Source organism: Zootoca vivipara, chromosome Z2 (genome assembly GCF_965207765.1).
Source record: "Zootoca vivipara chromosome Z2, rZooViv2.hap1.1, whole genome shotgun sequence".
Lineage (NCBI taxonomy): Eukaryota > Metazoa > Chordata > Lepidosauria > Squamata > Lacertidae > Zootoca > Zootoca vivipara.
In genome coordinates, this window is record NC_142585.1 from 48,437,767 (window position 1) to 48,464,738 (window position 26,972).

At 46.6% G+C, this 26,972-nt stretch overlaps 1 protein-coding gene across 3 annotated transcripts in view; it reads left to right on the plus strand.

Annotated features, from left to right (window-relative positions):
• CRB2 (crumbs cell polarity complex component 2) overlaps positions 1-26,972 on the plus strand; it is a 70,438-nt gene that overhangs the window by 31,751 nt on the left and 11,715 nt on the right. For all 3 annotated transcript variants that reach the window (XM_088665347.1, XM_035112743.3, XM_088665348.1), the window contains exons 4-9: positions 245-384; positions 3,360-3,542; positions 6,228-6,341; positions 20,890-21,837; positions 23,867-24,426; positions 26,406-26,571. In XM_088665347.1, coding sequence (XP_088521473.1) covers positions 245-384; positions 3,360-3,542; positions 6,228-6,341; positions 20,890-21,837; positions 23,867-24,426; positions 26,406-26,571 — 2,111 coding nt within the window. The remainder of the gene's footprint in view (positions 1-244; positions 385-3,359; positions 3,543-6,227; positions 6,342-20,889; positions 21,838-23,866; positions 24,427-26,405; positions 26,572-26,972) is intronic.

Here is a 26,972-nt window from a genome sequence, read left to right on the forward strand (position 1 = left end):
GGTTCTCCATGAGCGGTGGCAATGGAAAGCCGGGACTTTGAAGTCATCTTATTTTACTTGTTATTTGTATTATATTTACTGTTTTTAATTAGGTTTTGTAATTTTGGATTATGCGGAATGCTTTATCTGAGTGGATGTAGCAACCGAGTAATTTCGTTGTTCCCGCAAGGGGACAATGACAATAAAGATATCTTAATGGCTCCCTAAGCATTAATCATGGCTCTGTGCTGTTGTTCTTTTGTAGCTACCAGTGTGATTGCCTCAACACGGGCTTTGAAGGGCAGCATTGTGAGCTGGATATCTTGGAATGTGCCTCCCAACCATGCCAGAATGGTGGTACCTGCCTGGACGGGGTTGGATACTATAGCTGTGTTTGCTGGCCAGGTGGGTGAAATTGTTGCGTTGTTCTCCTATAGTCCAAAAGCTCTTTCCTGTCGCAAGGTGAAGACAACACGTCCCTGTGACTTTCAGCCTAGCAGTAACTTTCAGCCTAGCAGTGACTTTCATTTTTTCCCCCCAATAATTTTTATTCATTTTTCCAATATTCACAAATATAAGTTCAAGTTCAAGTTCAATTTTTATTACAGCAAAATCCAGCAATGTTGTTGTTGTTTTTTAGTCGGTTAGTTGTGTCCAACTCTTCGTGACCCCATGGACCAGAGCACGACAGGCACTCCTGTCTTCCACTGCCTCCTGCAGTTTGGTCAGACTCATGTTGGTAGCTTTGGGAAAACTGTCCAACAATCCTGTCCTCTGTCGTCCCCTTCTCCATGTGCCCTCCATCTTTCCCAACATCAGGGTTTTTTCCAGGGAGTCTTCTCTTCTCATGAGGTGGCCAAAGTCTTGGAGCATGTTGGTAGCTTCGAGAACACTGTCCAACCATCTCGTCCTCTGTCGTCCCCTTCTCCTTGTGCCCTCCCTCTTTCTCAACATCAGGGTCTTCTCCAAGGATTCTTCTCTTCTCATGAGGTGGCCAAAGTATTGGAGCCTCAGCTTCGTGATCTGTCCTTCCAGGGAGCACTCAGGGCTGATTTCCTTAAGAATGGATAGGTTTGATCTTCTTGCAGTCCATGGGACTCTCAAGGGTCTCCTCCAGCACCATAATTCAAAACCATTAATTCTTCGGCTATCAGCCTTCTTTATGGTCCAGCTCTCATTTCCATACATCACTACGGGGAAAACCATAGCTTGAACTATACAGACCTTTGTCGGCAAGGTGATGTCTCTGCTTTTTAAGATGCTGTCTAGGTTTGTCATTGCTTTTCTCCCAAGAAGCAGGTGTCTTTTAATTTCGTGACTGCTGTCACCATCTGCAGTGATCAAGGAGCTCAAGAAAGTAAAATCTCTCACTGCCTCCATTTCTTCCCCTTCTATTTTGGTTGCCCTCCTCTGGACACATTCTAGCTTGTCAGTATCCTTCTTGAACTCTGGTGCCCAAAACTGGACACAGTATTCCAGGTGAGGTCTGACCAGAGCGCAATACAGTGGTACTATTACTTCGCTTGATCTAGATGCTATGCTCCTCTTGATGCAGCCCAGAATTGCATTGGCTTTTTGAGCTGCTGCATCACACTGTTGAGTCATGTCACGTTTGTGGTCTACCAAGACTCCTAGATCCTCTTCACATGTACTGCTCTCAAGCCAGGTGTCACCCATCCTGTATTTGTGTCTTTCTTTTTTTTTTTTTTTTTGCCCAAGTGTAGTACTTTACATTTCTCCCTGTTCAAATTCATCTTGTTTGCTTTGGCCCATATCTCTAATCTGTTAAGGTCATTTGGAAGTGTGATCCTGTCCTCTGGGGTATTAGCCACCTCTCCCAATTTGGTGTCATCTGCAAACTTGCTCAGGATGCCCTCAAGCCCACCATCCAAGTCATTGATAAAGATGTTGAATAAGACTGGGCCCAAGACAGAACCCTGTGGCACCCCACTAGTCACTACTCTCCAGGATGAGAAGAAGCCATTGATGAGCACCCTCTGGGTTCGGTCAGCCAGCCAGTTACAAATCCACTGAATGGTAGCATTGTCTAGCCCGCATTTCACCAGCTTCTTAAGAAGAATACCATGGGGCGCCTTGTCAAAGGCGTTGCTGAAATCAAGATAGGGTACATCCACAGTGTTCCCTTCATGCAAATATTATTTTTTCTATCATAATAACCTTTAACCACATTTATCTAATTCCACTCCCCTACCCCTGGACTCCGGATCTCCCAAATGTATCAACAGCTCCATAAAACGTTCCCATTTTGGACCATCCTAATCAATCAGAAAATAACCCATTGTTACTCCTCACCCTATTCCCACTCTTTCGCCACCTGTCCACCACTCTTCCTTCTTTGTCCCTGCTGCCCACTCTTCCTGAAGTTCTGTTCCTAAAGCAGTACACTGGGCTGCAGAGTCTTGCAGGGTGTCCGCTGCGGGAGGATCGGCGTAAGATCCACCAATACCTAGATCAGTGTTTGCGAACCTATGACACGCGTGTCAGACGTGACATGCAGAGCCCTCACTGCTGGCACACGCCCCATCGGCCCATTCGCACTGTCGACGTTGTTGTTTTCCCCCCACTTGTTCTCCCACTCCTCCTCACACTAAAGCTTGTCTCTGCTGTTAAAACCCGGATCCTTTGTTGTTGTTGTTGTTGCCGGTAGCCAGAGATTGTTTTTTAACCCTTTCTGTGCTGTCTTTTCCTGGCGCTTTGGCAGGCGGGAAGGTAAACGGTGTTTCCGTGCGCTGCTCTGGTTCGCCAGAAGCAGCTTTGTCGTGCTGGCCACATGACCCGGAAGCTGTATGCAGACAAACGCCGGCTCCCTTGGCCTTAAAAGGTAAAGGGACCCCTGACCATTAGGTCCAGTCGTGACCGACTCTGGGGTTGCGCGCTCATCTCGCATTACTGGCCGAGGGAGCCGGCGTATAGCTTCCAGGTCATGTGGCCAGCATGAAGGTGAACGCTGTTTACCTTCCCGCTGTAGCGGTTCCTATTTATCTACTTGCATTTTGACGTGCCTTAGAACTGCTAGGTTGACAGGAGCTGGGACCGAGCAACAGGAGCTCACCCCGTCACAGGGATTCGAACCGCTGACCTTCTGATCAGCAAGCCCTAGGCTCAGTGGTTTAACCCACAGCGCCACCTGGGTCCCTTTACCTTTATTATTTAAACTATAAATGTCGCGAAATTATGATTTTTTTCTCGAAGTGACACACCACCACCCGCCGAGTTATGCTCGGTTTTTTGGCGAATTTTGACACACCAAGTTCAAAAGGTTACCCTTCACTGACCTGGATCTAGCCCATTGCTTTGTGACAAACGAGGCACATGTCAGCTCACCTGGCGTCCTGCCCCCTTTGCTTTTTTGTCACCAGGATACGAAGGGGAACACTGTGAAGTGGATGTAGATGAATGTGCTGCAGTGCCCTGCCTCAACGAGGGCCAGTGCTTTGAACGGTCCAATCAGAGCTACTACGGAGATCTCACAGGCTTCCCCCGGCACTTTGCCTACCAGGAAGCTTCTGGATTCATTTGCAGGTGCCAGCCAGGCTTTGAGGGTAAGTCAATCAATCAGATTTTAGTCGACCATCAGTCAGAAACAAACATTGATCCATACAAAAATTAAAACACATAAAAATCTAAAGCAGGGGTCAGCAAACTTTTTCAGCAGGTCCACTGTCCCTCAGACCTTGTGGGGGACAGACTATATTTTGGGGGGAAATATGAACGAATTGCTATGCCCCACAAATAACCCAGAGATGCATTTTAAATAAAAGGGCACATTCTACTCATGTAAAAAACACCAGGCAGGCCCCACAAATAACCCAGAGATGCATTGTAAATATAAGGACACATTCTACTCACGTAAAAACACCAGGCAGGCCCCACAAATCAGAACCAGTAAAGGCGGTGAAGGTCCTGTGTGAGTGTCTGGAGGCGGTTGGAGGATGGATGGCGGCTAACAGATTGAGATTGAATCCTGACAAGACAGAAGTACTGTTCGTGGGGGACAGGAGGCGGGCAGGTGTGGGGGACTCCCTGGTCCTGAATTGGGTAACTGTGCCCCTGAAAGACCAGGTGCGCAGCCTGGGAGTCATTTTGGACTCACAGCTGTCCATGGAGGCGCAGGTCAATTCTGTGTCCAGGGCAGCTGTCTATCAGCTCCATCTGGTACGCAGGCTGAGCCCCTACCTGCCCGCAGACTGTCTTGCCAGAGTGGTACATGCTCTAGTTATCTCTCGCTTGGACTACTGCAATGTGCTCTATGTGGGGCTACCTTTGAAGGTGACCCGGAAACTACAATTAATCCAGAATGCGGGAGCTAGACTGGTGACTGGGAACAGCCACCGAGACCACATAACACCTGTCTTGAAAGACCTACATTGGCTCCCAGTACGTTTCCGAGCACAATTCACAGTGTTGGTGCTGACCTTTAAAGCCCTAAACATCCTCAGTCCAGTATACCTGAAGGAGCATCTCCACCTCCATCATTCTGCCCGGACACTGAGATCCAGCACCGAGGGCCTTCTGGCGGTTCCCTCACTACGAGAAGCCAAGTTACAGGGAACCAGGCAGAGGGCCTTCTCGGTAGTGGCACCCACCCTGTGGAATGCCCTCTTACCAGAGGTCAAAGAGAAAAACAATTACCAGACCTTTAGAAGGCATCTCAAGGCAGCCCTGTTTAGGGAAGCTTTTAATGTTTGATGGATTTCTGTATTTTAATATTTTGTTGGAAGCCGCCCAGAGTGGCTGGGGAAACCCTGCCAGATGGTTGGGGTGTAAATAATAAATTATTATTATTAATATTATTATTAATAATAAAAGAACACATTCTACTCATGTAAAAAACACCAGGCGGGCCCCACAAATAACCCAGAGATGCATTTTTAATAAAAGGACACATTCTTCTCATGTAAAAACATGCTGATTCCCGTACCATCCGCGGGCCAGATTGAGAAGGCGATTGGGCCGCATCCAGCCCCCGGGGCCTTAGTTTGGGGGGGCCCTGATCTAAAGGAACTTAAAACTTAAACCGACAATAAGAAGTAGGCTATACATTTAGACCCACGTCAATGAGTCCCCTTTGACACCAGGTCCCACCACCCAGGTTCCTGGTCATACTGGCTGGGGCTAACGCAAGCCAGAAACTCAACAAAAGCAGGAGGAGGGCCTTAGGAGCCCAGAGTTGCCACTTTTAGTCAGGCAATCAAGCATTCAATCAATCAACCAGATTTTATTCAACAGTCAGAAACAAATATTTATCCATACAAAAATCAAAATATCTACAGGTGAAATTCGGGAAATTAGAATATCGTCGAAAAGTGCATTGATTTCAGTAATGCAACGGGTTATTTTTTATTTCCCTTTTAATTTTGACGGGTCCACGGAGTACTTAAATTGTAAGTACTCAAACTTAGGAGTACTTAAACCGAGGTATGACTATATTTCAGTAACGCAATTTAAAAGGTGAAACCAATAGATGAGATAGATGCATGACATGCAAAGCAAGACATATCAAGCCTTTATTTGTTGTCATTGTAATTATTGGTCGTTAGGCGGGTCAATTATAAATGGAATGCAATTAATGAAATATAATAGCGATGTTTATTTTTGTTTATTTTTGTATGATTGTATCTATTTGTTTTTTTACTGTGGAATTTCCAGAAGAAAGCATTTGTCAAAATTATAATTAAAATAAAAAACAATACCGTAAGTAAAAAGGTAAAGGTAAAGGGACCCCTGACCATTAGGTCCAGTTGTGACCGACTCTGGGGTTGCGCGCTCATCTCGCATTATTGGCCGAGGGAGCCGGCGTATAGCTTCCAGGTCATGTGGCCAGCATAACAAAGCCGCTTCAGGCAAACCAGAGCAGCACATGGAAACGCCGTTTACCTTCCCGCTGTAGCGGTTCCTATTTATCTACTTGCATTTTGACGTGCTTTCGAACTGCTAGGTTGGCAGGAGCTGGGACCAAGCAGCGGGAGCTTACCCCGTCACAGTGATTCAAACCGCCGACCTTCTGATCAGCAAGCCCTAGGCTCAGTGGTTTAACCCACAGCGCCACCTGGGTCCCTAATACCGTACGTAGCATTACTGAAATCAATGCACTTTTCGGCGATATTCTAATTTTCCGAGTTTCACCTGTATTTTTCATCAGTGAAGCTTAACTGAATTATCTATTATTGAATCAGTGAGGAACTAGTTGGGATGTCTAACATAATTTCTTTTTGACATGTTTGAAGGAGAGACCTGCTTCGCCAACATTGATGAATGCGCATCCCAACCGTGTCAGAACAGAGGGATCTGTGAGGATCTGGTGAACGGCTATCAGTGTCACTGTCTGCCCGGGTACTCAGGTAAGCAGGGTGAGCTGAAAGCCATAGGAGCCGACTCCTTGGGGGCCGTGGGGACTTCAGACTCCACAATAAAGTATTTGAGGGGGTTGTCCCCCCAGGTAGTTGGGCATTACCATTCAAAAAGTGTATGTGTTTTTGTGCTACATCATGTCGATATAGTCCAGGGATCCCCAAACTTCGTCCCTCCAGATGTTTTGGACTACAATTCCCATTTCCCCCGACCACTGGCCCTATTAGCTGGGGATCATGGGAGTTGTAGGCCAAAACGTCTGGAGGTCCGCAGTTTGGGGATGCCTGATATAGCCTATCGTGATTTCAGCAAGGCGTTTGACAAGGTGCCCCATGATATTCTTGTAAAGAAGCTGGTAAAATGCGGGCTAGACAATGCTACCATTCAGTGGATTTGTAACTGGCTGACTGACCGAACCCAAAGGGTGCTCATCAATGGCTCCTCCTCATCCTGGAGAGTAGTGACTAGTGGGGTGCCACAGGGTTCTGTCTTGGGCACAGTCTTATTCAACATCTTTATCAATGACTTGGATGATGGGCTTGAGGGCATCCTGAGCAAGTTTGCAGATGAAACCAAATTGGGAGGGGTGGCTAATACCCCAGAGGACAGGATCACACTTCAAAATGACCTTAACAGATTAGAGATCTGGGCCAAAGCAAACAAGATGAATTTGAACAGGGAGAAATGTAAAGTACTACACTTGGGGAAAAAAAATGAAAGGCACAAATACAGGATGGGTGACACCTGGCTTGAGAGCAGTACATGTGAAAAGGATCTAGGAGTCTTGGTAGACCACAAACTTGACAGGAGTCAGCAGTGTGATGCAGCAGCTAAAAAAGCCAATGCAATTCTGGGCTGCATCAATAGGAGTATAGCATCTAGATCAGGCATCCCCAAACTGCGGCCCTCCAGATGTTTTGGCCTACAACTCCCATGATCCCTAGCTAACAGGACCAGTGGTCAGAGATGATGGGAATTGTAGTCCAAACATCTGGAGTGCCGAGGTTTGGGGATGCCTGATCTAGATCAAGGGAAGTAATAGTACCACTGTATTCTGCTCTGGTCAGACCTCACCTGGAGTACTGTGTCCAGTTCTGGGCACCACAGTTCAAGAAGGATACTGACAAGCTGGAACGTGTCCAGAGGAGGGCAACGAAAATGGTCAAAGGCCTGGAAACGATGCCTTATGAGGAACGGCTTAGGGAGCTGGGTATGTTTAGCCTGGAGAAGAGAAGGTTAAGGGGTGATATGATAGCCATGTTCAAATATATCAAAGGATGTCATATAGAAGAGGATGAAAGGTTGTTTTCTGCAGCTCCAGGGAAGCAGACACGGAGCAATGGATTCAAGCTAAAAGAAAGAAGATTCCACCTAAACATTTGGAAGAACTTCCTGACAGTAAAAGCTGTTCAGCAGTGGAATTTGCAACCAAGGAGTAGTGTGGTGGAGTCTCCTTCTTTGGAGGTCTTTAAACAGAGGCTTGACAGGCATATGTCAAGAATGCTTTGATGGTGTTTCCTGCTTGGCAGGGGGTGGGGTTGGACTGGATGGCACATGTGGTCTCTTCTAACTCTATGATTCTATGACCCATTTAATGAGCATTCAGCCTGGGAATCAAATCAAATACCTTTATTGGCATCACAGTATAAAACATTTCAAGTCACTGGGATGCTTGAAAGGACGGGGTGAAGCTATCGAGGGTAATAAGGTCACGCTGTGAGAATTTAGGAGAAGTGGGTTGGCTTCACAAGAAACATCCCTGGTCCTGATTGGGGTAACTGTGCCCCTAAAGGACCAGGTGTGCAGCCTGGGAGTCATTGTGGACTCACACCTGTCCATGGATCTCTGCTAGGCTTTGCAGTTGAAATATTGTGGTGCCTCAAATCGCTTCTGTGCAAGTCCAGGCATGCGCAGAAGCGATTTCCAGTGCCGTGCTTTCCATGGACCATGTCCGGCCCATGGACCACAGTTTCGGCCCATGGACCACAGTTTCATGGAATCCTACAGCTAGTTTTGCAGTTCCTTCTGTCCTAGGTCTTCAAACATGTTGTGAGTCTGCCATCTTGTGGGAGGAAGAGAAATCTGAAAGTCTGAGAGAAGTTCCTTGTTAGCTGCGCTAGGACAGGCGCAACGCCTCCTATTCCAGGCTTGCTTTGAGCTGAATCATTGCTCATTCCAGGAATGCGAAAAGGAAAACTGTGGGGAACCCACCAGCCAGCAAGGCATCGGTGAATATTGTAGACCCTATTTTGACACTACAGTGCTACCTTGGTTTAAGTACACAATTGGTTCCGGAAGTCTGTACTTAACCTGAAGTGTATTTAACCAGAAGCGAACTTTCCCATTGAAAGTAATGGAAAGTGGATTAATCCCTTCCAGACAGGTCCACGGAGTATTCAACCTGAAGAAGCGTACTTAACCCGAAGTATGAGTATAATTGCTTCCGGAAGTCCGTACTTAACCTGAAGCGTACCCTGAAGCAAAATTTCCCATGGAAAGTAATGGAAAGTGGATTAATCCGTTCCAGATGGGTCCGTGGAGTACTCAACCTGAAGCGTACTTAACCCGAGGGATGACTGTTCTAGGACCCTCTGTAACTGACTAAAAGTTGGCTATCTATGAACACAGGAACTTAGATTGCAGTCCTTAGACCAGGCATGCCCAAAGTGCGGCCCTCCAGATGGTTTGGCCTACAACTCCCATGACCCCTAGCTAACAGGGCCAGTGGTCGGGGAAAATAGGAATCATAGTCCAAAACATCTGGAGGGCCGAAGTTTGGGGGTGCCTGCCTTCGACCATTGCATTGCATAAAGAGGTTTTATACTAATACTTGTGGACTGAAGCAGCACAATAATTTTTTTAAAAAAAAATCAAATGCATGCGCTAATTGGCTTTCCAATGCCAGAATTTCTGTGTTATCAACTATTGGTTTGTGTGTTTGTGAACAGTCACTATTAATAAGGGAATGATTGCTACCTGCATTCACACACACACACACACCCGAATCTCACTGTTTATATATACAGGTGAAACTCAGAAAATTAGAATATTGTCGAAAAGTGCATTGATTTCAGTAATGCAACGTATATTTTTTTTTATTTTTTTTTGACAAATGTATTCTTTTGGAAATTCCACAGTTATCAAAAAATAGTTACAATAATACAAAAATAAACAAAAATAAACATCGCTATGACATTTCATTAATTACATTACATTTATAATTGACCTGCCCAACGACAAATAATTACAATTACAACCAATCAAGGCTTCACATATCTTGCTTTGCGTGTCACGCATCTATCTCATAGATTGGTTTCACCTTTTAAGTTGCATTTTTGAAATAAATGCAATTTTCGACGATACCGGTATTATAATTTTCTGAATCTCACCTGTATATTGGTTTCACCTTTTAAGTTGCATTTCTGAAATAAATGCACTTTTTGATGATATTCTCATTTTCCGAGTTTCACCTGTATGTGCCTATCTCTCAGGATAATAATTCATGCATTTGATGAACTGCAGTCCGCAAACACTTCTGCCACATTGTCAGTATTTAAAGGCCACAATATTCTGCGTTGCCTTTAAAAGGGGTTTGGACAGATGGGTGGATAAGGCCATGGGTAAGCAAACTAAGGCCCGGGGGCCAGATGCGGCCCAATGGGCTTCTGGATCCGGCACGCGGGCGGTCCGGGAATCGCTGCATGGATTGGCGTGGGGATTCTTATCGTTTGGGCTGCACCATTTCTTCATTTCTTGCACTAGACCTCTTCATCCTGGAGAGTCTTATTCAACATCTTTATCAATGACTTGAATGATGAGCTTGAGGGCATCCTGAGCAAGTTTGCAGATGACACGAAATGGGGAGGGGTGGCTAATACCACAGAGGACAGGATCACAATTTCCATCATCCCTGTCCACTGGTCCTCTTAGTTGGGATCATGGGAGTTGTAGGCCAAAATATCTGGAGGGTCGCAGTTTGGGGATGCCTGATCTACATCAAGGGAAGTAATAGTATCTGGAGTCCTGTGTCCAGTTCTGGGCACTACAGTTCAAGACGGATACTGACAAGCTGGAACGTGTCCAGAGGAGAGCAACCAAAAGTGGTCAAAGGCCTGGAAACAATGCCTTATGAGCAGGCACCCCAGGAACTTCGGCCCTCCAGATGTTTTGGACTACAATTTCCATCTTTCCCGACCACTGGTCCTGTTAGCTAGGGATCATGGGATTTGTAGGCCAAAACATCTGCAGGGCCGCAGTTTGGGGATGTCTGCTTATGAGGAATGGCTTAGGAAGCTGGGTATGTTTAGCCTGGAGAAGAGAAGGCTAAGGGGTGATAATGTTTAGCCTGGAGAAGTGAAGGCTAAGGGGTGATAATGATAGCCATGTTCAAATATATCAAAGGATGTCAAATAGAGGAGTGAGGAAGGTTGTTTTCTGCTGCTCCAGAGAAGCGGACATGGAGCAATGGATTCAAGCTACAAGAAATAATTTCCACCTCAACATTAGGAAGAAATTTCTGACAGTAAGAGCTGTTCAACAGTGGAATTTGCTGCCAAGGAGTGTGGTGGAGTCTCCTTCCTTGGAGGTCTTTAAGCGAAGGCTTGACAGCCACATCTCAGGAATGCTTTGATGGTGTTTCCTGCTTGGCAGGGGGTTAGAATGGCCCTTGTGGTCTCTTCCAACTCTATGATTCTATAACTAAAGGACAGTCGCTCAGTGGATAGAGTACCTGCTCTGCATGAAGAAGATTCCCCCATTCAACACACCTGCTGGAATCTCCAGGTGGCCTGGGGGAGATTCCAGATGGATGGATGGCAGGACTCAGTCTAAGGCACCTTTCTATGTTCTTTGACAGCCATCTGTCAGGAATGCTTTGATGGTGTTTTCTGCTTGGCAGGGGGTTGGACTGGATAGCCCTTGTGGTCTCTTCCAGGATTCCCCTCCTCCCCTCACTGTCTCTCAGCAGAAGTCCATTTGCAGGCAGGCAGATCACGGCTTCTGCTGACATAACTCAGCCCTGCCTCAGAAAAGGGTGAGGGCTTCAGATTGGGGGTGGGGGACAGACTCAGGGACCCAGATCAGCCACTCACTCCAGGGGCTTCTTGAAACAATGAAGAAAACCCACCGCAAGGCAGGGCAGAGCTGCCACAGAAACACAGAGCAGGAACCTGTTGTGGGAATCTTCCAACGGCTGCTCCGTGATCCTAATGTGAAGTAATAAACTGTTTACCCAGCAGGACCAGACTGGGATTAATTGACAAAGCAGGAGGGATTAATAGCTATTCTTTCCCTGTCAGCTTCGCTCCTCCACAAATTCTCACACTGAGCTTGCAAGGATGCAAAAATTGGTTTTTGCAGCCAGGCCCCTGGGCTAAGCTGACCCCCACCCCATACGAGGCAAAGGGTTCCATGGGCCAAACAAAAGCACTCCCTGGACTCTGATCCTCACCATCAACCTCCCTCCCCCCCAAAAAAACACCCCACATGCAGTGACAAAACCTAAGAACACTCTCAGATCAAAGCCAGGAACGGCTTAGGGAGCTGGGTATGTTTAGCCTGGAGAAGATCCTGTTCCTTGGGCAAAAAAAAGAAAGGCACAAATACAGGATGGGTGACACCTGTCTTGAGAGCAGTACATGTGAAAAGGATCTCGTAGTCTTGGTAGACCACAAACTTGACATGAGTCAAGTTACCCTTACCTAGAAATGCTGATGGGGGTTGAACATGGGACGGTCTGCATGAAAAGCAGATACTATGACACTCCTCCACACCGTAACCCCTCTCTCTTACCCCCCCCCCAGCCCTGCCTTGTCCTGTAGGGGAGGTAGTAAGCAAACATTCTTGTCAGCAGTGATAGGAGCCAGCTGGGGAGGTTTAGAGCTGAAATGGATTAGCTCTTGCAGCAGGAGCTGTGGGCTGGCAGGCTTCCGCTCCAATCCCTTTTTTCCTGCCTGGGACCCAGGAATGTGCCCGATGCCCTCCCAGCGCAGCTGAGAATTGCCCCCCCTCGCTTCTCCTCCTGAGACCCCCCCTTGCTTCCGATGTCAGCAAGTGAGCCGCTATGAACACCACGCGGCTTGCGGTCTTCCTGGGTGGAATCGGTCTCTTCCTGGCAGGTAACAGACAGAGGCGCCTCTTTATTAGGGTTGCCCGACTCAATAGAGGACAGGACTTCTGTGCCTTTCATTGCCCTGCTCTCTTTTGAGTCTGGAAACCTTAAAGAGAAACCAGCAGACCCTTTGTTTCATTTCCAAGCAAAGGGTCTGCTGGTTTCTCTTTAAGGTTTCCAGACTCAAAAGAGAGCAGGGCAATTAAAGGCACAGAAGTTCTGTCCTCTATTGAGTCTGGCAACCCTACTCTTTATCTGAAGGCAGCCCTGTTTAGGGATGCTCTTCATGTTGAATTGATTATTTTATTTCATTTTTCTGTTGGAAGCCGCCCCGAGTGGCTGGGGAAACCCAGCCGGGTGGGCGGGGTATACAGGTGAAACTCGGAAAGTTAGAATATCATCGCAAAGTGCCTTGATTTCAGGAATGCAACTTAAAAGGGGAAACCAATCTATGAGATAGGTTTGAACTTAAATTGAAGTTAAAGGGAAGATTATATGTTAATAGAATAAGAATTGTGCGATATAATAAGGTTAATATATGTAAATTACAGAGAGAAGAAGTGGAAGTCAACATAGAGAAGATGTAAATGATTGTTTAATTTATATTTTTGTTCTTTTTTTTCTTTTTCTATTGTAAATGATTTTTGTACGGAGATTTTTTTGTAAACATGTTGTGTATTAATGTTTTTAAAGAAAGAAACTAATAAAAAAAAATTTTTTAAAAAATAAGAGAGATAGATGAATGACATGCAAAGCAAGATACAGGTGAAACTCGGAAAGTTAGAATATCGTCGAAAAGTGCCTTGATTTCAGTAATGCAACTTAAAAGGTGAAACCAATATACAGTCTTCCTCGGTTTAAGTACGCTTCGGTTTGAGTACTTTCAGTTTAAGTACTCCATGGACCCGTCTGGAACGGATTAATCCACTTTCCATTACTTTCAATGGGAAACTTTGCTTCAGTTAAAGTACGCTTCAGGTTAAGTACGGACTTCCTGAACCAATTGTGTACTTAAACCGAGGTACCACTGTATGAGATGACATGCAAAGCAAGATATGTCAAGCCCTGATTTGTTGTCATTGTAATGATCGGTCGTTAGGCAGGTCAATTATAAATGGAATGTCATTAATGAAATGTAATAGTGATGTTTATTTTTGTTTTACTATTTTTGTTTTACTATCTTACTATGGAATTTCCAAAAGAAAGCATTTGTAAAAATTAAACGGAAAATAAAAAATAATCCGTTGCATTACTGAAATCAATGCCCTTTTCGACGATATTCTAATTTTCCGAGTTTCACCTGTAAGTAATAAATTGTTGTTGTTGTTGTTGTTGTTGTTGTTGTTGTTGTTGTTGTTGTTACTATCATATCACCCCTTAACTTTCTCATCTCCAGGCTAAACATACCCAGCTCCCTAAGCCGTTCCTGGTTTTGATCCTGGTATTTTTCTGTTGGAAGCTGCCCAGAGTGGTTGGGGAAACCCAGCCAGATGGGCGTGGTATAAATAAATTAATAATAATAATAATCATCATCATCATCATATCACTCTTTAACTTTCTCATCTCCAGGCTAAACATACCCAGCTCCGTAAGCCGTTCCTGGTTTTGATCCTGGTATTTTTCTGTTGGAAGCTGCCCAGAGTGGCTGGGGAAACCCAGGCAGATGGGTGGGGTATAAACAATAAGTTGTTGTTATTATTATTATTATTATTATTATTATTATTATTATTATTATTATTTATCCTGCCTGTATGAGGGAGGGTAGAGGGAAGATGCCTCGGTGCGGCTTAGCTGTTCAGCTAGCTGGTCTGGTTTTGGGAAAGTTTCGCCCTGGTGTGTGGGGGTGTTTGTGCGCTTGGCTGTCCCTGGAGCGTAGTGTTGTTTCAGGTTCATGCTCAGATGCCCTGGGACAGGCAGGGGTCAGGGTGGAGTGCAGTGGGGAGAAGCCCTCTCCTCTTTCCAGTACCGGTAGGTAAGGACTGTGGAATGTACAGGAGAAACTCGGAAAATTAGAAGATTGTCAAAAAGTGCATTGATTTCAGAAATGCAAATTAAAAGGTGAAACCAATCTAGGAGATAGATGTGTGACATGCAAAGCAAGATACAGGTGAAACTCGGAAAATTATAATATCGTCGAAAAGTGCATTGATTTCAGTAATGCAACATCTTATTTTTTCTTTTCTTTTAATTTTGACAAATGCTTTCTTTTGGAAATTCCACAGGAATCAAACAAAAGTTACAATCATACAACAATAAACAAAAATAAACATCGCTATGACATTTCATTAATTACGCTAGCTGGCCCTGCCACGTGTTGCTGTGGCTCATCATTAATTCCATTCCATTTATAATTGACCCTCCTAACGACCAATAATTACAATGACAACAAACCAAGGCTTGACAAACCTTGCTTTGCATTTCATGCATCTATCTCATAGATTGGTTTCACCTTTTAAGTTGTGTTCCTGAAATCAATGCACTTTTCAACGATATTCTAATTTTCAGAGTTTCACCTATAGGTTATTTCCTGGCATGTACCAGCCTACGTCTGACTACAAAGGCCTAAAGCAAAACCTTCTAATTTCCGGAGAGGGTTTGCCTTCCTGAGGCTTTGCTTCAAATGAATATGTAAATACAAGCAAGTCCACAAAGACCTCCTCTACCCCCAAAACTGAAGTATCTAAGGAATGAAGTGACCCAGGGTCTTCGAGACACAATGTTTCTGTCAGCTGAGTAGCAGACTCGCCTTCTCTTTAGGACCCTGCATTTTACCAGGACCCAGATAGCAATAGTTCTCTTCACCGGCTTAATGCATGTGTACAGTCATAGGCGTACCCAGGAAGGGGCAGGGGGGCAGCTGCCCCCGAAGCAAAAATAAAATAAAATGTTGTGCCTCCCTCCAACTTTCCCCACCAAGCCTCTTCGCAGACGCCAGCAAGGAGGGAGGGAGGGAGAGGGTCTCTAACCACTCCCGCCCCCGCCAACCCTTCATCTCCACTCCAGAAAGCGCAAAGAAAGGAGGACTCTGCTCCGCTCCCACGGCGCACCTTCTTCGCCAAGTGCCACTCGCAGCCACGGCTGGGAAGGAAACGGCACACAAAGGGAAGGCAAGCCGGAGGCCCCCCCTCCAGCCAGCACTGTCTTTGTGTGTGTCACGCCTGCCCCGCCCCGACAAGAGAGATCCAAGGAGGAGCCATGAGTAAGGCGGTGGTGGAGGCTCCCCTAAGGCTGCCCCCCCGAAGGATCACGAAGCACTTCAGGTGGTGGTGGGAGTGCTAATCCCCATTCCCATCCTACTACTCCCTTCCAGACGCCTTTACCATGGCTCCCCCCCCCCAGTTTTGATCCTCGGTACGCCCCTGTGTACAGTTGCGAGTGGTACTCTGTGGAGGGCATAGCCGTCAACTCCCGGATTGAAAAATAAGGGATCAGCAGCGGCGTGACACCGGAAATTGGTTCTGCGCATGTCCAGACATTTGGTTCGGGATAACATCAGGAAACGGGTTTAAATACGGGGGTTTCCCGCGAAAAACAGGAGACTTGACAGCTATGGTGGAGGGTAGCTGTGGGTCACGTCACTGAGATTACACAACCCCCCTTGTTCCAAAGATTGCATTATTCTCAGAGAGAGAGAGAGAAAGGGAAAGAGTTGAGAGTTTGAGGGAATTGGTTTGCATGATGCCTGAGTCCCTTCCAATCTGTGGAGTCCAGGTTCCAGCAAGGGTTAAAGCATGGGTGGGCACACTAAGGCCCGGGCCAATTGCCTTCTCAACCCGGCCCACGGATGGTCCGGGAATCAGCATATTTTTACATCAGTAGAATGTGTGCTTTTATTAAAAACTAGCTGGCCCTGCCATGCGTTGCTGTGGCTCAGTCTGTTAAATGGAGACTCAGAGTCCCCCTTCAGACTCCCCTCACGTGTTTTACACATGTTCTGTTTACGGAGGCGCATCCCTGTGACTCCCTCCAGCCTGTGCCAATCCATGACGTATCCCGTCTCCTCTCCCCCCCCCAACCCCTGGCTTATCCCTTTGATTACCCCATACCCTGTCCCAACCCATGGGAGTATGTTGGATGTCCACTGGAGGGGGCAATTTTTTTGTCTACAAATCCAGGTTTCTACCTGTCCTATGTTTGTGTATGGACATTGTAAGTGGGTAGAGACACTCTCACATGCGCTCCCGATGTTGTGGGCAAATTTTAGGACGATTGGGTAAGCGGTTGTGGAGAAAGGTTCATTGGAACAAATATGCACCCTCTACATTTTTATATATATAAATGCATCTAGACAATGCTACCATTCAGTGGATTTGTAACTGGCTGACTGACCGAACCCAAAGGGTGCTCATCAATGGCTCCTCTTCATCCTGGAGAGTGGTGACTAGTGGGGTGCCACAGGGTTCTGTCTTGGGCCGAGTCTTATTCAGCATCTTTATAAACGACTTGGATGATGGGCTTGAGGGCATCCTGAGCAAGTTTGCAGATGACACCAAATTGGGAGGGGTGGCTAATACCCCAGAGGACAGGAGCACACTGCAAAATGACCTTAACAGATTAGACAACTGGGCCAAAGCAAACAAGATGAATTTTGACAGGGAAAAATGTAAAGTACTACACTTGGGCCAAAAAAAAATGAAAGGCACAAATACAGGATGGGTGACACCTGGACTGAGAGCAGTACATGTGAAAAGGATCTAGGATGCTTTGATGGTGTTTCCTGCTTGGCGGGGGGTTGGACTGGATGGCCCTTGTGGTCTCTTCCAATTCTATGATTCTATGATGGTGTTTCCTGCTTGGCAGGGGGTTAGACTGGATGGCCCTTGTGGCCTCTTCCAACTCTATGATTTTATGATTCTACTAGCTGACCCGGCCACGCGTTGCTTTCAGCCATATGTCAAGAATGCTTGGGTGGTGTTTCCTGCTTGGCCGGGGGTTGGACTGGATGGCCCTTGTAGTCTCTTCCTACTCTATGATTCTATGATTCTATTATCTCTGGGTTATTTGTGGGGCCTGCCTGGTGTTTTTACATGAGTAGAATGTGTGCTTCTAATTTTCTGAGTTTCCCCTGTACTTGGATCGCCAAAGGTTCGCTTGCACATTCGCTCTTCCTGCAGTGCTTCCATGCCTGCCTGCCTGCCTGCCTGCAGGCCAAAGGCAGGACCAAATTCCACATTCCTCTCGTGCTCCGGTTCCTCCCAAACCTGCAGGCCAGGCGTAATAATGCTATTAAGTGGACTAATCCAGGCTTTGTTTATCTGTGCAGCTGTCCTGGTGGATTAGTAGGAAGCTGGGTTAGGGGGTTGGAGGGGTAATAGGCCTTCTTAAGGGTTTGCTCTAATTATCAGCCCAGGGCACCACCTCCCTTCTGTCAGGCTTGGTTCGTAGCCTCTGTTTATCCCGCTGTGGCCAAGTGGAGCCCAGGCCAGATGCACGGACTAGATGCACTAGAAATATCTTGCTTTGCAGGTCATGCATCTACAGGTGAAACTCGGGAAATTAGAATATCGTCAAAAAGTGCATTGATTTCAGTAATGCAATTTAAAAGGTGAAACCAATATATGAGATAGATGCCTGACATGCAAGGCAAGATATGTCAAGCCTTGATTTGTTGTCATTGTAATTATTGGTCGGTTGTTGTTGTTTAGTCGTATAGTCGTATCCGACTCTTCATGACCCCCTGGACCATAGCACGCCAGGCACTCCTGTCTTGCACTGCCTCCCGCAGTTTGGTCAAACTCATGTTCGTAGCTTCGAGAACATTGTCCAGCCATCTCGTCCTCTGTCGTCCCCTTCTCCTTGTGCCCTCCCTCTTTCCCAGCATCAGGGTTTTTTCCAGGGAGTCTTCTCTTCTCATGAGGTGGCCCAAGTCTTGGAGCCTCAGCTTCACGATCTGTCCTTCCAGTGAGCACTCGGGGCTGAGGAGATACAATAGCCATATTCAAATACCTGAAGGGTTGTCCCATGGAAGATAAAGCAAGCTTTTTTTTCCTGCCCCAGAGAGCAGGACCCGAACCAATGAATTCAAATTGCAAACAAGGACCTAAACCTTAGGAAGAGCTTTCTGACAGTGTTGTTGTTGTTGTTTAGTTGTTTAGTCATGTCCGACTCTTCGTGACCCCCTGGACCAGAGCACGCCAGGCACTCCTGTCTTCCACTGCCTCCCGCAGTTTGGTCAGACTCATGTTGGTAGCTTCAAGAACACTGTCCAACCATCTCGTCCTCTGTCGTCCCCTTCTCCTAGTGCCCTCCATCTTTCCCAACATCAGGGTCTTTTCCAGGGAGTCTTCTCTTCTCATGAGGTGGCCAAAGTATTGGAGCCTCAGCTTCACGATCTGTCCTTCCAGTGAGCACTCAGGGCTGATTTCCTTCAGAATGGATAGGTTTGATCTTCTTGCAGTCCATGGGACTCTCAAGAGTCTCCTCCAGCACCATAATTCAAAAGCATCAATTCTTCGGCGACCAGCCTTCTTTATGGTCTAGCTCTCATTTCCATACATCACTACTGGGAAAACCACAGCTTTAACTATACGGTAGGCAGGTTAATTATAAATGGAATGTCATTATTGAAATGTCATAGCGGTGTTTATTTTGGTTTGTTTTTGTATTATTGTAATTGTTTGTTTTATTAGTATGGCATTTTCAAAAGAAATCATTTGTCAAAATTAAACAGGAGATAAAAAATAAGAAGTTGCATTACTGAAATCAATGCACTTTTCAACGATATTCTAATTTTCCGAGTTTCACCTGTATCTCATAGTTTGGTTTCACCTTTTAAGTTGCATTACTATAATAAAGGCACTTTTTGACGATATTCTAATTTTTGAGTTTCACCCATATTTTTTAAAAATGATTTATAAAATATTTGGACCCCTTATCTTAAAATATTTTATTCATCATGTTGAAATAAAACATTCCACCACCTATTCTTTATTTTTTTAATTTTCCCCATTTTTCGGGGGAAAACAAAAAAGACTTCAGCGGAAAAACCAGGGAAAAACGGTTCCCCCCCCCCCAAAAAAAATTTTTTCCAGGGTTTTTCCCAGGCCTTCACATCTCTAAGTACAACTGAGAACTCTCAGCAAACAGTTCCCACTTAGAATCATAGAATCATAGAGTTGGAAGAGACCACAAGGGCCATCCAGTCCAACCCCCTGCCGAGCAGGAAACACCATCAAAGCATTCCTGACAGAGGGCTGTCAAGCCTCCACTTAAAGACCTCCACCACACTTCTTGGCAGCAAATTCCACTGCCGAACAGCTCTTACTGTCAGGAAGTTCTTCCTAATGTTGAGGTGGAATCTTCTTTATTGTAGCTTGAATCCATTGCTCCGTGTCCGCGTCTCTGAAGCAGCAGAAAACAACCTTTCACCCTCTTCTATATGACATCCTTTGGTATATTTTAACATGGCTATCATATAACCCCTTAACCTTCTCTTCTCCAGGCTAAACATACCCAGCTCCCTAAACCGTTCCTCATAAGGCATCGTTTCCAGGCCTTTGACCATTTTGGTTGCCCTCCTCTGGACATGTTCCAGCTTATCAGTCTCCTTGAACTGTGGTGCCCAGAACTGGACACAGTACTCCAGGTGAGGTCTGACCAGAGCGGAATACAGTGGTATTATTACTTCCCTTGATCTAGAAGATGCTATACTCCTATTGATGCAGCCCAGAATTCCATTGGCTTTTTTAGCTGCTGCATCACACTGTTGACGCACATACGGTCCCCACACTCCTCCTGGGGCTGGAGAGGGTTAGTTTAACCTCTTTTTTGCTAGTACAGTGGTACCTCGGTTTACGTACACAATTGGTTCCAGAAGTCTGCACTTAACCTGAAGCGTACTTAACCTGAAGTGAACTTTCCCATTGAAAATAATGGAAAGTGGATTAATCCGTTCCAGACGGGTCTGCAGAGTACTCAACCTGAAGCGTACTTAACCCGAAGTATGAGTGTAATTGGTTCTGGAAGTCCGTACTTAACCTTAAGCGTACTTAACCTGAAGCAAACTTTCCCATTGAAAGTAATGGAAAGTGAATTAATCTGTTCCAGATGGGTTCACGGAGTACTTAAACTGAAAGTACTCCAACCGAAGCGTACTTAAACCGAGGTATGACTGTATAGTACAATGGCTGGCAGAAGCTCTCCCAGAATTTCAGGAAAGGCTCATTCTCGCCCTTACCTGGAAATGCCATTGGGGTAAAAAGTATTCAAACTGAAGCGTACTTAAACCGAGGTATGACTGTAAAACTGAATTACTGTGTCACAAAATGATGCAAAACTGAATTTTCAACTTGTCCGCCCTTCCTTCCTTCCTTCCTTCCTTCCTTCCTTCCTTCCTTCCTTCCTTCCTTCCTTCCTTCCTTCCTTCTTTCTTCCCTCCCTCCCTCCCTCCCTCCCTCCCTCCCTCCCTCCCTCCTTCCGGTGTACACCAGGTGTGGAGTGTGCCACTGACATTGACGAGTGTGACGACCACCCCTGCGAGAACGGAGGCGCCTGTGAAGATGGCATCGCTGACTATATCTGCCATTGCATTCTTGGCCCAAACGGCATTGCCTGGGGTGGGAAGAACTGCTCTGTGGCGTTGACTGGGTGCCAGAACCACAGTTGCCAAAACGAGGCCTTGTGCATCCCCACTTACCAGTCCGAGTCCCATGGCCACCTGTGCCGCTGCCAACCTGGCTTCTATGGCTCCACCTGTTCCACGCCGACCACCTTCTCCTTCACAGCCCGTGTCTTCCTCTTCATCGACATGGCAGCAGCCAGTGACGAGAGTGCCAGCGAGGCGCCAGAGGGCCACCAAATCAGTGTGGCTCTCCGGTTCCGGACCACCCTCCCCGATGCCATCCTCTTCTACCGAGGGCAGCCAGCAGAGCACCTTCTCCTGGAGCTTTCCGGTGGCCTCCTGCGAGTGACACTTTCGAAGCAGGACACCCAGTTGTCTTCCACCTTGGAGGCACCGAAGGTGGTTGATGGCCGTTGGCACAAGGCAGAAGTCCTCCTGTGGGATTCCCTCGTGCTCAAACTTTGGCACGAAGCCTGTGCTGGGGGTGTGTGTTTGCATCGCAGCCCCGTTGGAGAGGGAGCCCCCATTTCGTTCCTGCCCTCCTTTTTGCACATCTACATCGGAGGCGTTGAAGAGGACTTCACGCCGAATCCAACAAAGAGTTTCCTCGGTTGCATGGAAGACTTGCAGATTGATTCGAAAGTTCTCTTGCCACAGGAGGTGTTCGGACTGAAAGCCGCTGGGTTTCAGCTGGGCTGCGAGAGGACAGAGTGGTGTCGCTCCCAGCCCTGTTTACATGGCGGTCACTGCGTTGACCTCTGGGCAGACTTCCGCTGTCACTGTGCTCGGCCTTATGAAGGCCGCACATGTGCTTATGGTGAGCACCGTATTTTTCGCTCCTGACCGTAGGACGCACCTAGTTTTTAGAGGAGAAAAACAGGGGGGGGGTATTTTGCTTTCTTGAATTGTCCTAGGCACGTTACAGGCAGGGCCGGCGCATCCATTAAGGTGAACTAGGCAATTGCCTAGGGCGCCAAAATGGAGGGGGCGCTGGCCAGCCTCGTCTGGGAATGCCGCGCTTACAATTCTTGATGTCGGAGATTAAGACAGCCAGCCCACGCATCCCCTCCCCCTTTGACACAGCCGGCATCTTGGCGACAAAGCGAAGGCTCCCACGGGCGCTGCTTCTCCTGCTGCTGCCACCGCCACTCGCTTTAAGGACCTTTAGCCTCTGAAGCCACCTCTCCGCCCATGCCGCTGCTGCTCCTCAGCTCCGTTGCTTCCCAGCCCCTGACGGCTGCCAGACGAAGCAGGCTGGCTCAGCACAGCCTCAGGCAGAAAGGGCCAGCGGGAGAGGCGCCCCGTGGAAATGGGGGAGGGGATTTCCCCAAAATTGGCTCGCATAGGATGGAGAGATGCCGCACGTACAGGTGAAACTCGGGAAATTAGAATATCGTCAAAAAGTGCATTGATTTCAGTAATGCAACGGATTATTTTTTATTTCCCTTTTAATTTTGACAAATGCTTTCTTTTGGAAATTCCACAGGACAAAACAAATACTTACAATCATACAAAAATTAAGAAAAATAAACATCGCTATTCCATTTCGTGAATGACATTCCATTTATAATTGATCCGCCCAACGACCAACAATTACAATGGCCACAAAACAAGGCTTGACATATCTTGCTTTACGTGTCACACATCTATCTCATAGATTGGTTTCACCTTTTAAGTTGCATTACTGAAATAAAGGCACTTTTCGGCAATATTCTAATTTTCCGAGTTTCACCTGTAGGTGTTTGCTATCGGGTTGCTGATGTGGACACAATCTCCTGCATGTCTACTCAAAAGTCAGTCCCACAGTTTTTTTTTTAAAAAAGCAAATGCCTGTTCAAGTATTTTTACTCAGAAGTAAGTCTCACTGAGTCCAATGGGACTTACTCTCAGGAAAGTGAGAGAAGGGCCGGCTTACAGTGCAATCCTATATATGCCTACTCATATATACTCATGTTTGAAATATGATTGGCTGGGGGGGGGCAGAAGGTGATCTCGCCTAGGGCGCAAAAACCCCTAGCACCAGCACTGGTTACAGGTAGGTAGCCGTGTTGGTCTGACATAGTCGAAACAAAAAATTACAAAAAAAATATCCTTCCAGTAGCACCTTAGAGACCAACTAAGTTTGTCGTAGGTATGAGCTTTCGTGTGCATGCACACTTCTTAGTTGTGTCCTAGGCATAGCAGCCAACTCGAGACCTAGGTGCCTTTGCCCCCCCCCCCCTAAATATTTCAGGAAGCTTCTTTTGCAAAGGGGGAAAGCTCCAATTTTTCTTAGGATCAGCTCAAAGTTGTGCAGCTTTTATTGCAAATGGGAAAAGCCCTGTTTTTTTGGGGGGGGGGTCAGCTCAGAGTTGTGCATCTTTTTTGCCAAGGGGGAAAGCTCCATTTTTGAGGATCAGCTGAAAACTGATGAGTTTCAGTCAACTCAAGTTGTGCATCTTTTTTGCAAAGGGGGAAAACTCCATTTTTTAAAGGATCAGCTCAGAGTTGTGCAGCTTTTATTGCAAATGGGGAAAGCCCCATTGGGGGGGAACTTTGGGGCCTCCACGATGGTGGTCGTGCCACCGCCACAGTAGCGGCAGCCGTCGGTGGAGGTGGCGAGGGGGGTGCCACGCTGCCCCCCGCAGAGTGGAGCCTGGGGTGCCCCCCTATTGCTACACCCCTGCATGAAGGTTGCAATTGCCAGTGTCTAGGTTCTGCTGCGGTCCTTCTGCAGAACCTTGGCCATTTCCAAAGGTCCCAGAGGGAGGCTGAATGGGTTGAGAGCAGCCTAGTGGTCTCAGGATGGTTTTGTTCTGATGCTCCCTTCAGCTCAGATTTGCCCTCCATTCTTCTTTCTTCCCCAGAGTCTCCTGCGGGAACTTTCAGCCAAGACAACTCCTCCAGCTTTGCCACCTTTGCGGTTAACAGCAGCCTGGGGGCAAACTTTAACCTTTCGTTTTTCATCCGAACTCTGCGGCCCAGCGGTCTGGTGGCCCAAATCCGCAGCCAAAGTGAAGTTTTCCTTACACTGTATCTGAAGGATGGGCAGCTCCAGTTGGGGGCACCTTCGGGTGCCCCCGTTGGGCCAACTGGGCAGCTGGCGGACGGCAACAGGCACTCAGTAGCCCTGTCTTTCCACAATGGTTTTGTTTACACCAGCCTTTTAGGCAGAGAGGAAGAACTGGGACCCATGGCGTTGACCCCTCTCACTCCTGGCTTCTTGGTGCATGTGGGTGGACTCCCGGACCAAGAGATTTCTGGAACGTGGGGAGGGCCTTTCAAAGGCTGCCTTCAGGATGTTCGACTCAATGACTGGCAGTTGCAGTTTGTCCCTCATCTGGCTAACCATAGTGGCCACCAAGAGAGGCTTACGGGGCAAACCACCAACATTGGTTTAGGATGCACCTCTGATGACACCTGCAAGGTAAGGAGGAGGCCAGAAGTTGTCTGTTTCTGCTGAGAATGGCACAATAATAATAATAATAATAATAATAATAATAGAATCATAGAGTTGGAAGAGACCACAAGGGCCATCCAGTCCAAGCAGACCCCCTGCCAAGCAGGAAACACCATCAAAGCATTCCTGACAGATGGCTGTCAAGCCTCCGCTTAGACCTCCAAAGAATGAGACTCCACCACACTCCTTGGGAGCAAATTCCACTGCCGAACAGCTCTTACTGTCAGGAAGTTCTTCCTAATGTTGTGGTGGAATCTTCTTTTTTGTAGCTTGAATCCATTGCTCCGTGTCCGCTTCTCTGGAGCAGCAGAAAACAACCTTTCTCCCTCCTCTATATGACATCCTTTTATATATTTTACCATGGCTATCATATCATGTCAAGTTTGTGGTCTACCAAGACTCATAGATCCTTTTCAAATGTACTGCTCTCAAGCCAAGCCTCACCCATCCTTTATTTTATTTTTTTTGCCCAAGTGTAGTACTTTACATTTCTCCCTGTGAAAATTCATCTTGTTTGCTTTGGCCCAGTTTTCTAATCTGTTAAGGTCATTTGGAAGTGTGATCCTGTCCTCTGGGGTATTAGCCACCGCTCCCAATTTGGTGCCATCTGCAAACTTGCTCAGGATGCCCTCAAGCCCATCATTCAAGTCATTGATAAAGACGTTGAAGAAGACTGGGCCCAAGACAGAACCCTGTGGCACCCCACTAGTCACTTCTCTCCAGGACGAGGAGGAGCCAATGATGATAAATTGAGCCATTGATGATAAATAATAAATTATTTATTTATTTATTTTCCCCAATATATTCATTGATTTTATAAAACTGAGAAGAAAGAAGAAGAAAAACATATAAAACACAAAAATACAAAAAAACACATAAAACACAAAATTACAAAATACAAAAAGAAAAACAACAACCATATTTATCATTCATGTATCCTACCATTGTTGACTTTCTCAAATATATAAAAGGATGTCATATAGAGGAGGGAGAAAGGTTGTTTTCTGCTGCTCCAGAGAAGTGGACACGGAGCAATGGATTCAAACTACAAGAAAGAAGATTCCACCTAAACCTTAGAAAGAACTTCCTGACAGTAAGAGCTGTTCGGCAGTGGAATTTGCTACCAAGGAGTGTGGTGGAGTCTCCTTCTTTTCTCAACAATTTATGAAGTTGTGTTGATTTTTGAAATGAAATTCTATGCTTTTCAAATACAGTCATACCTTGGTTTAAGTACGCTTTGGTTTGAGTACTTTCAGTTTAAGGAGGGCCACACTTTGGGCATGCCTGGTCTAAGGACTGCAATCTAAGTTCCTGTGTTCATAGATAGCCAACTTTTAGTCAGTTACAGAGGGTCCTAGAACAGTCATCCCTCGGGTTAAGTACGCTTCAGGTTGAGTACTCTGCGGACCCGTCTGGAACGGATTAATCCACTTTCCATTACTTTCAATGGGAATGTTCGCTTCAGTTTAAGTACACTTCAGGTTAAGTACAGACTTCCGGAACCAATTGTGTACTTAAACCGAGGTACCACTGTATTGTTCACGAAAGAGTTGTTTTATATATAAACTGAAGTGCTGAGTCGATTCAGGGGAAAAAAACCACGACAGGGTCCTGTATCGATGTGGACGCCTTCGTCAGCTAATTTATGAAGTCGTGTTGATTTTTGAAATGAAATTCTATGCTTTTCAAATATCGTGTCTGATTTTGGAAAGATCAACGCTTAGAAGAAAGTAGATGCGCGTTGATCTTTTCAAACTCAGACACGATATTTGAAAAGCATAGAATTTCATTTCAAAAAACTACGGCTCCCAAGCATTCCTCATTCAAATCTGCTAGCCTTCCCCCTGCCCCTCAGACCCCCAGCAATGCATGTCCCTCCGAAGCAAAAAAAAAAAAGGTGGACCCTGTTTCTCCTCCTCTGATCAGGTTCCTTTCTTGTCTTTCAGTCTGGGCCATGCCTCAATGGCGGCCAGTGCACTGTCACATGGAATGACTTCACCTGCGGCTGCCCAGCCAACTTCACAGGCAAGCGCTGCCACGAGAGGGTCTGGTGCATGAGCAAACCGTGTCCTCAAGCCACAACCTGCGTGGATGTCCCTTCCGGCTATGTCTGTAAGCATCATGCAACTGCCAAAGAGAATCTGAAGCAATAAGCTTTTCTATTGTTCATTTAAAGAATTTATAAGAACACTAGTTGGCCCTGCCATGTGTTGCGGTGGCTCAGTTTGTTAAATGGAGCCTTAGAGTCCCACTTCAGACTCCCCTCACCTTCAGAGTCCCCCTGTTTTTCGTGTGTTATGTTTACATAGGCACATCCCTGTGTCTCCCTCCACCCCTGGTTCATCCCTGTGATTGGGCCCACCCTGTCCCAACCTATCACCTATTCGGGGCCCCCCATTCCCCACCCAGGCAGGCCCCTACCTCCACTTCGCCTAGTCTGGAAAGTGGCCTAGTCTGCAAAGCAGAGGCGAGATACTGTGGAGAGGGCAGGTTTCATCCCAGTGTCTCCCCCC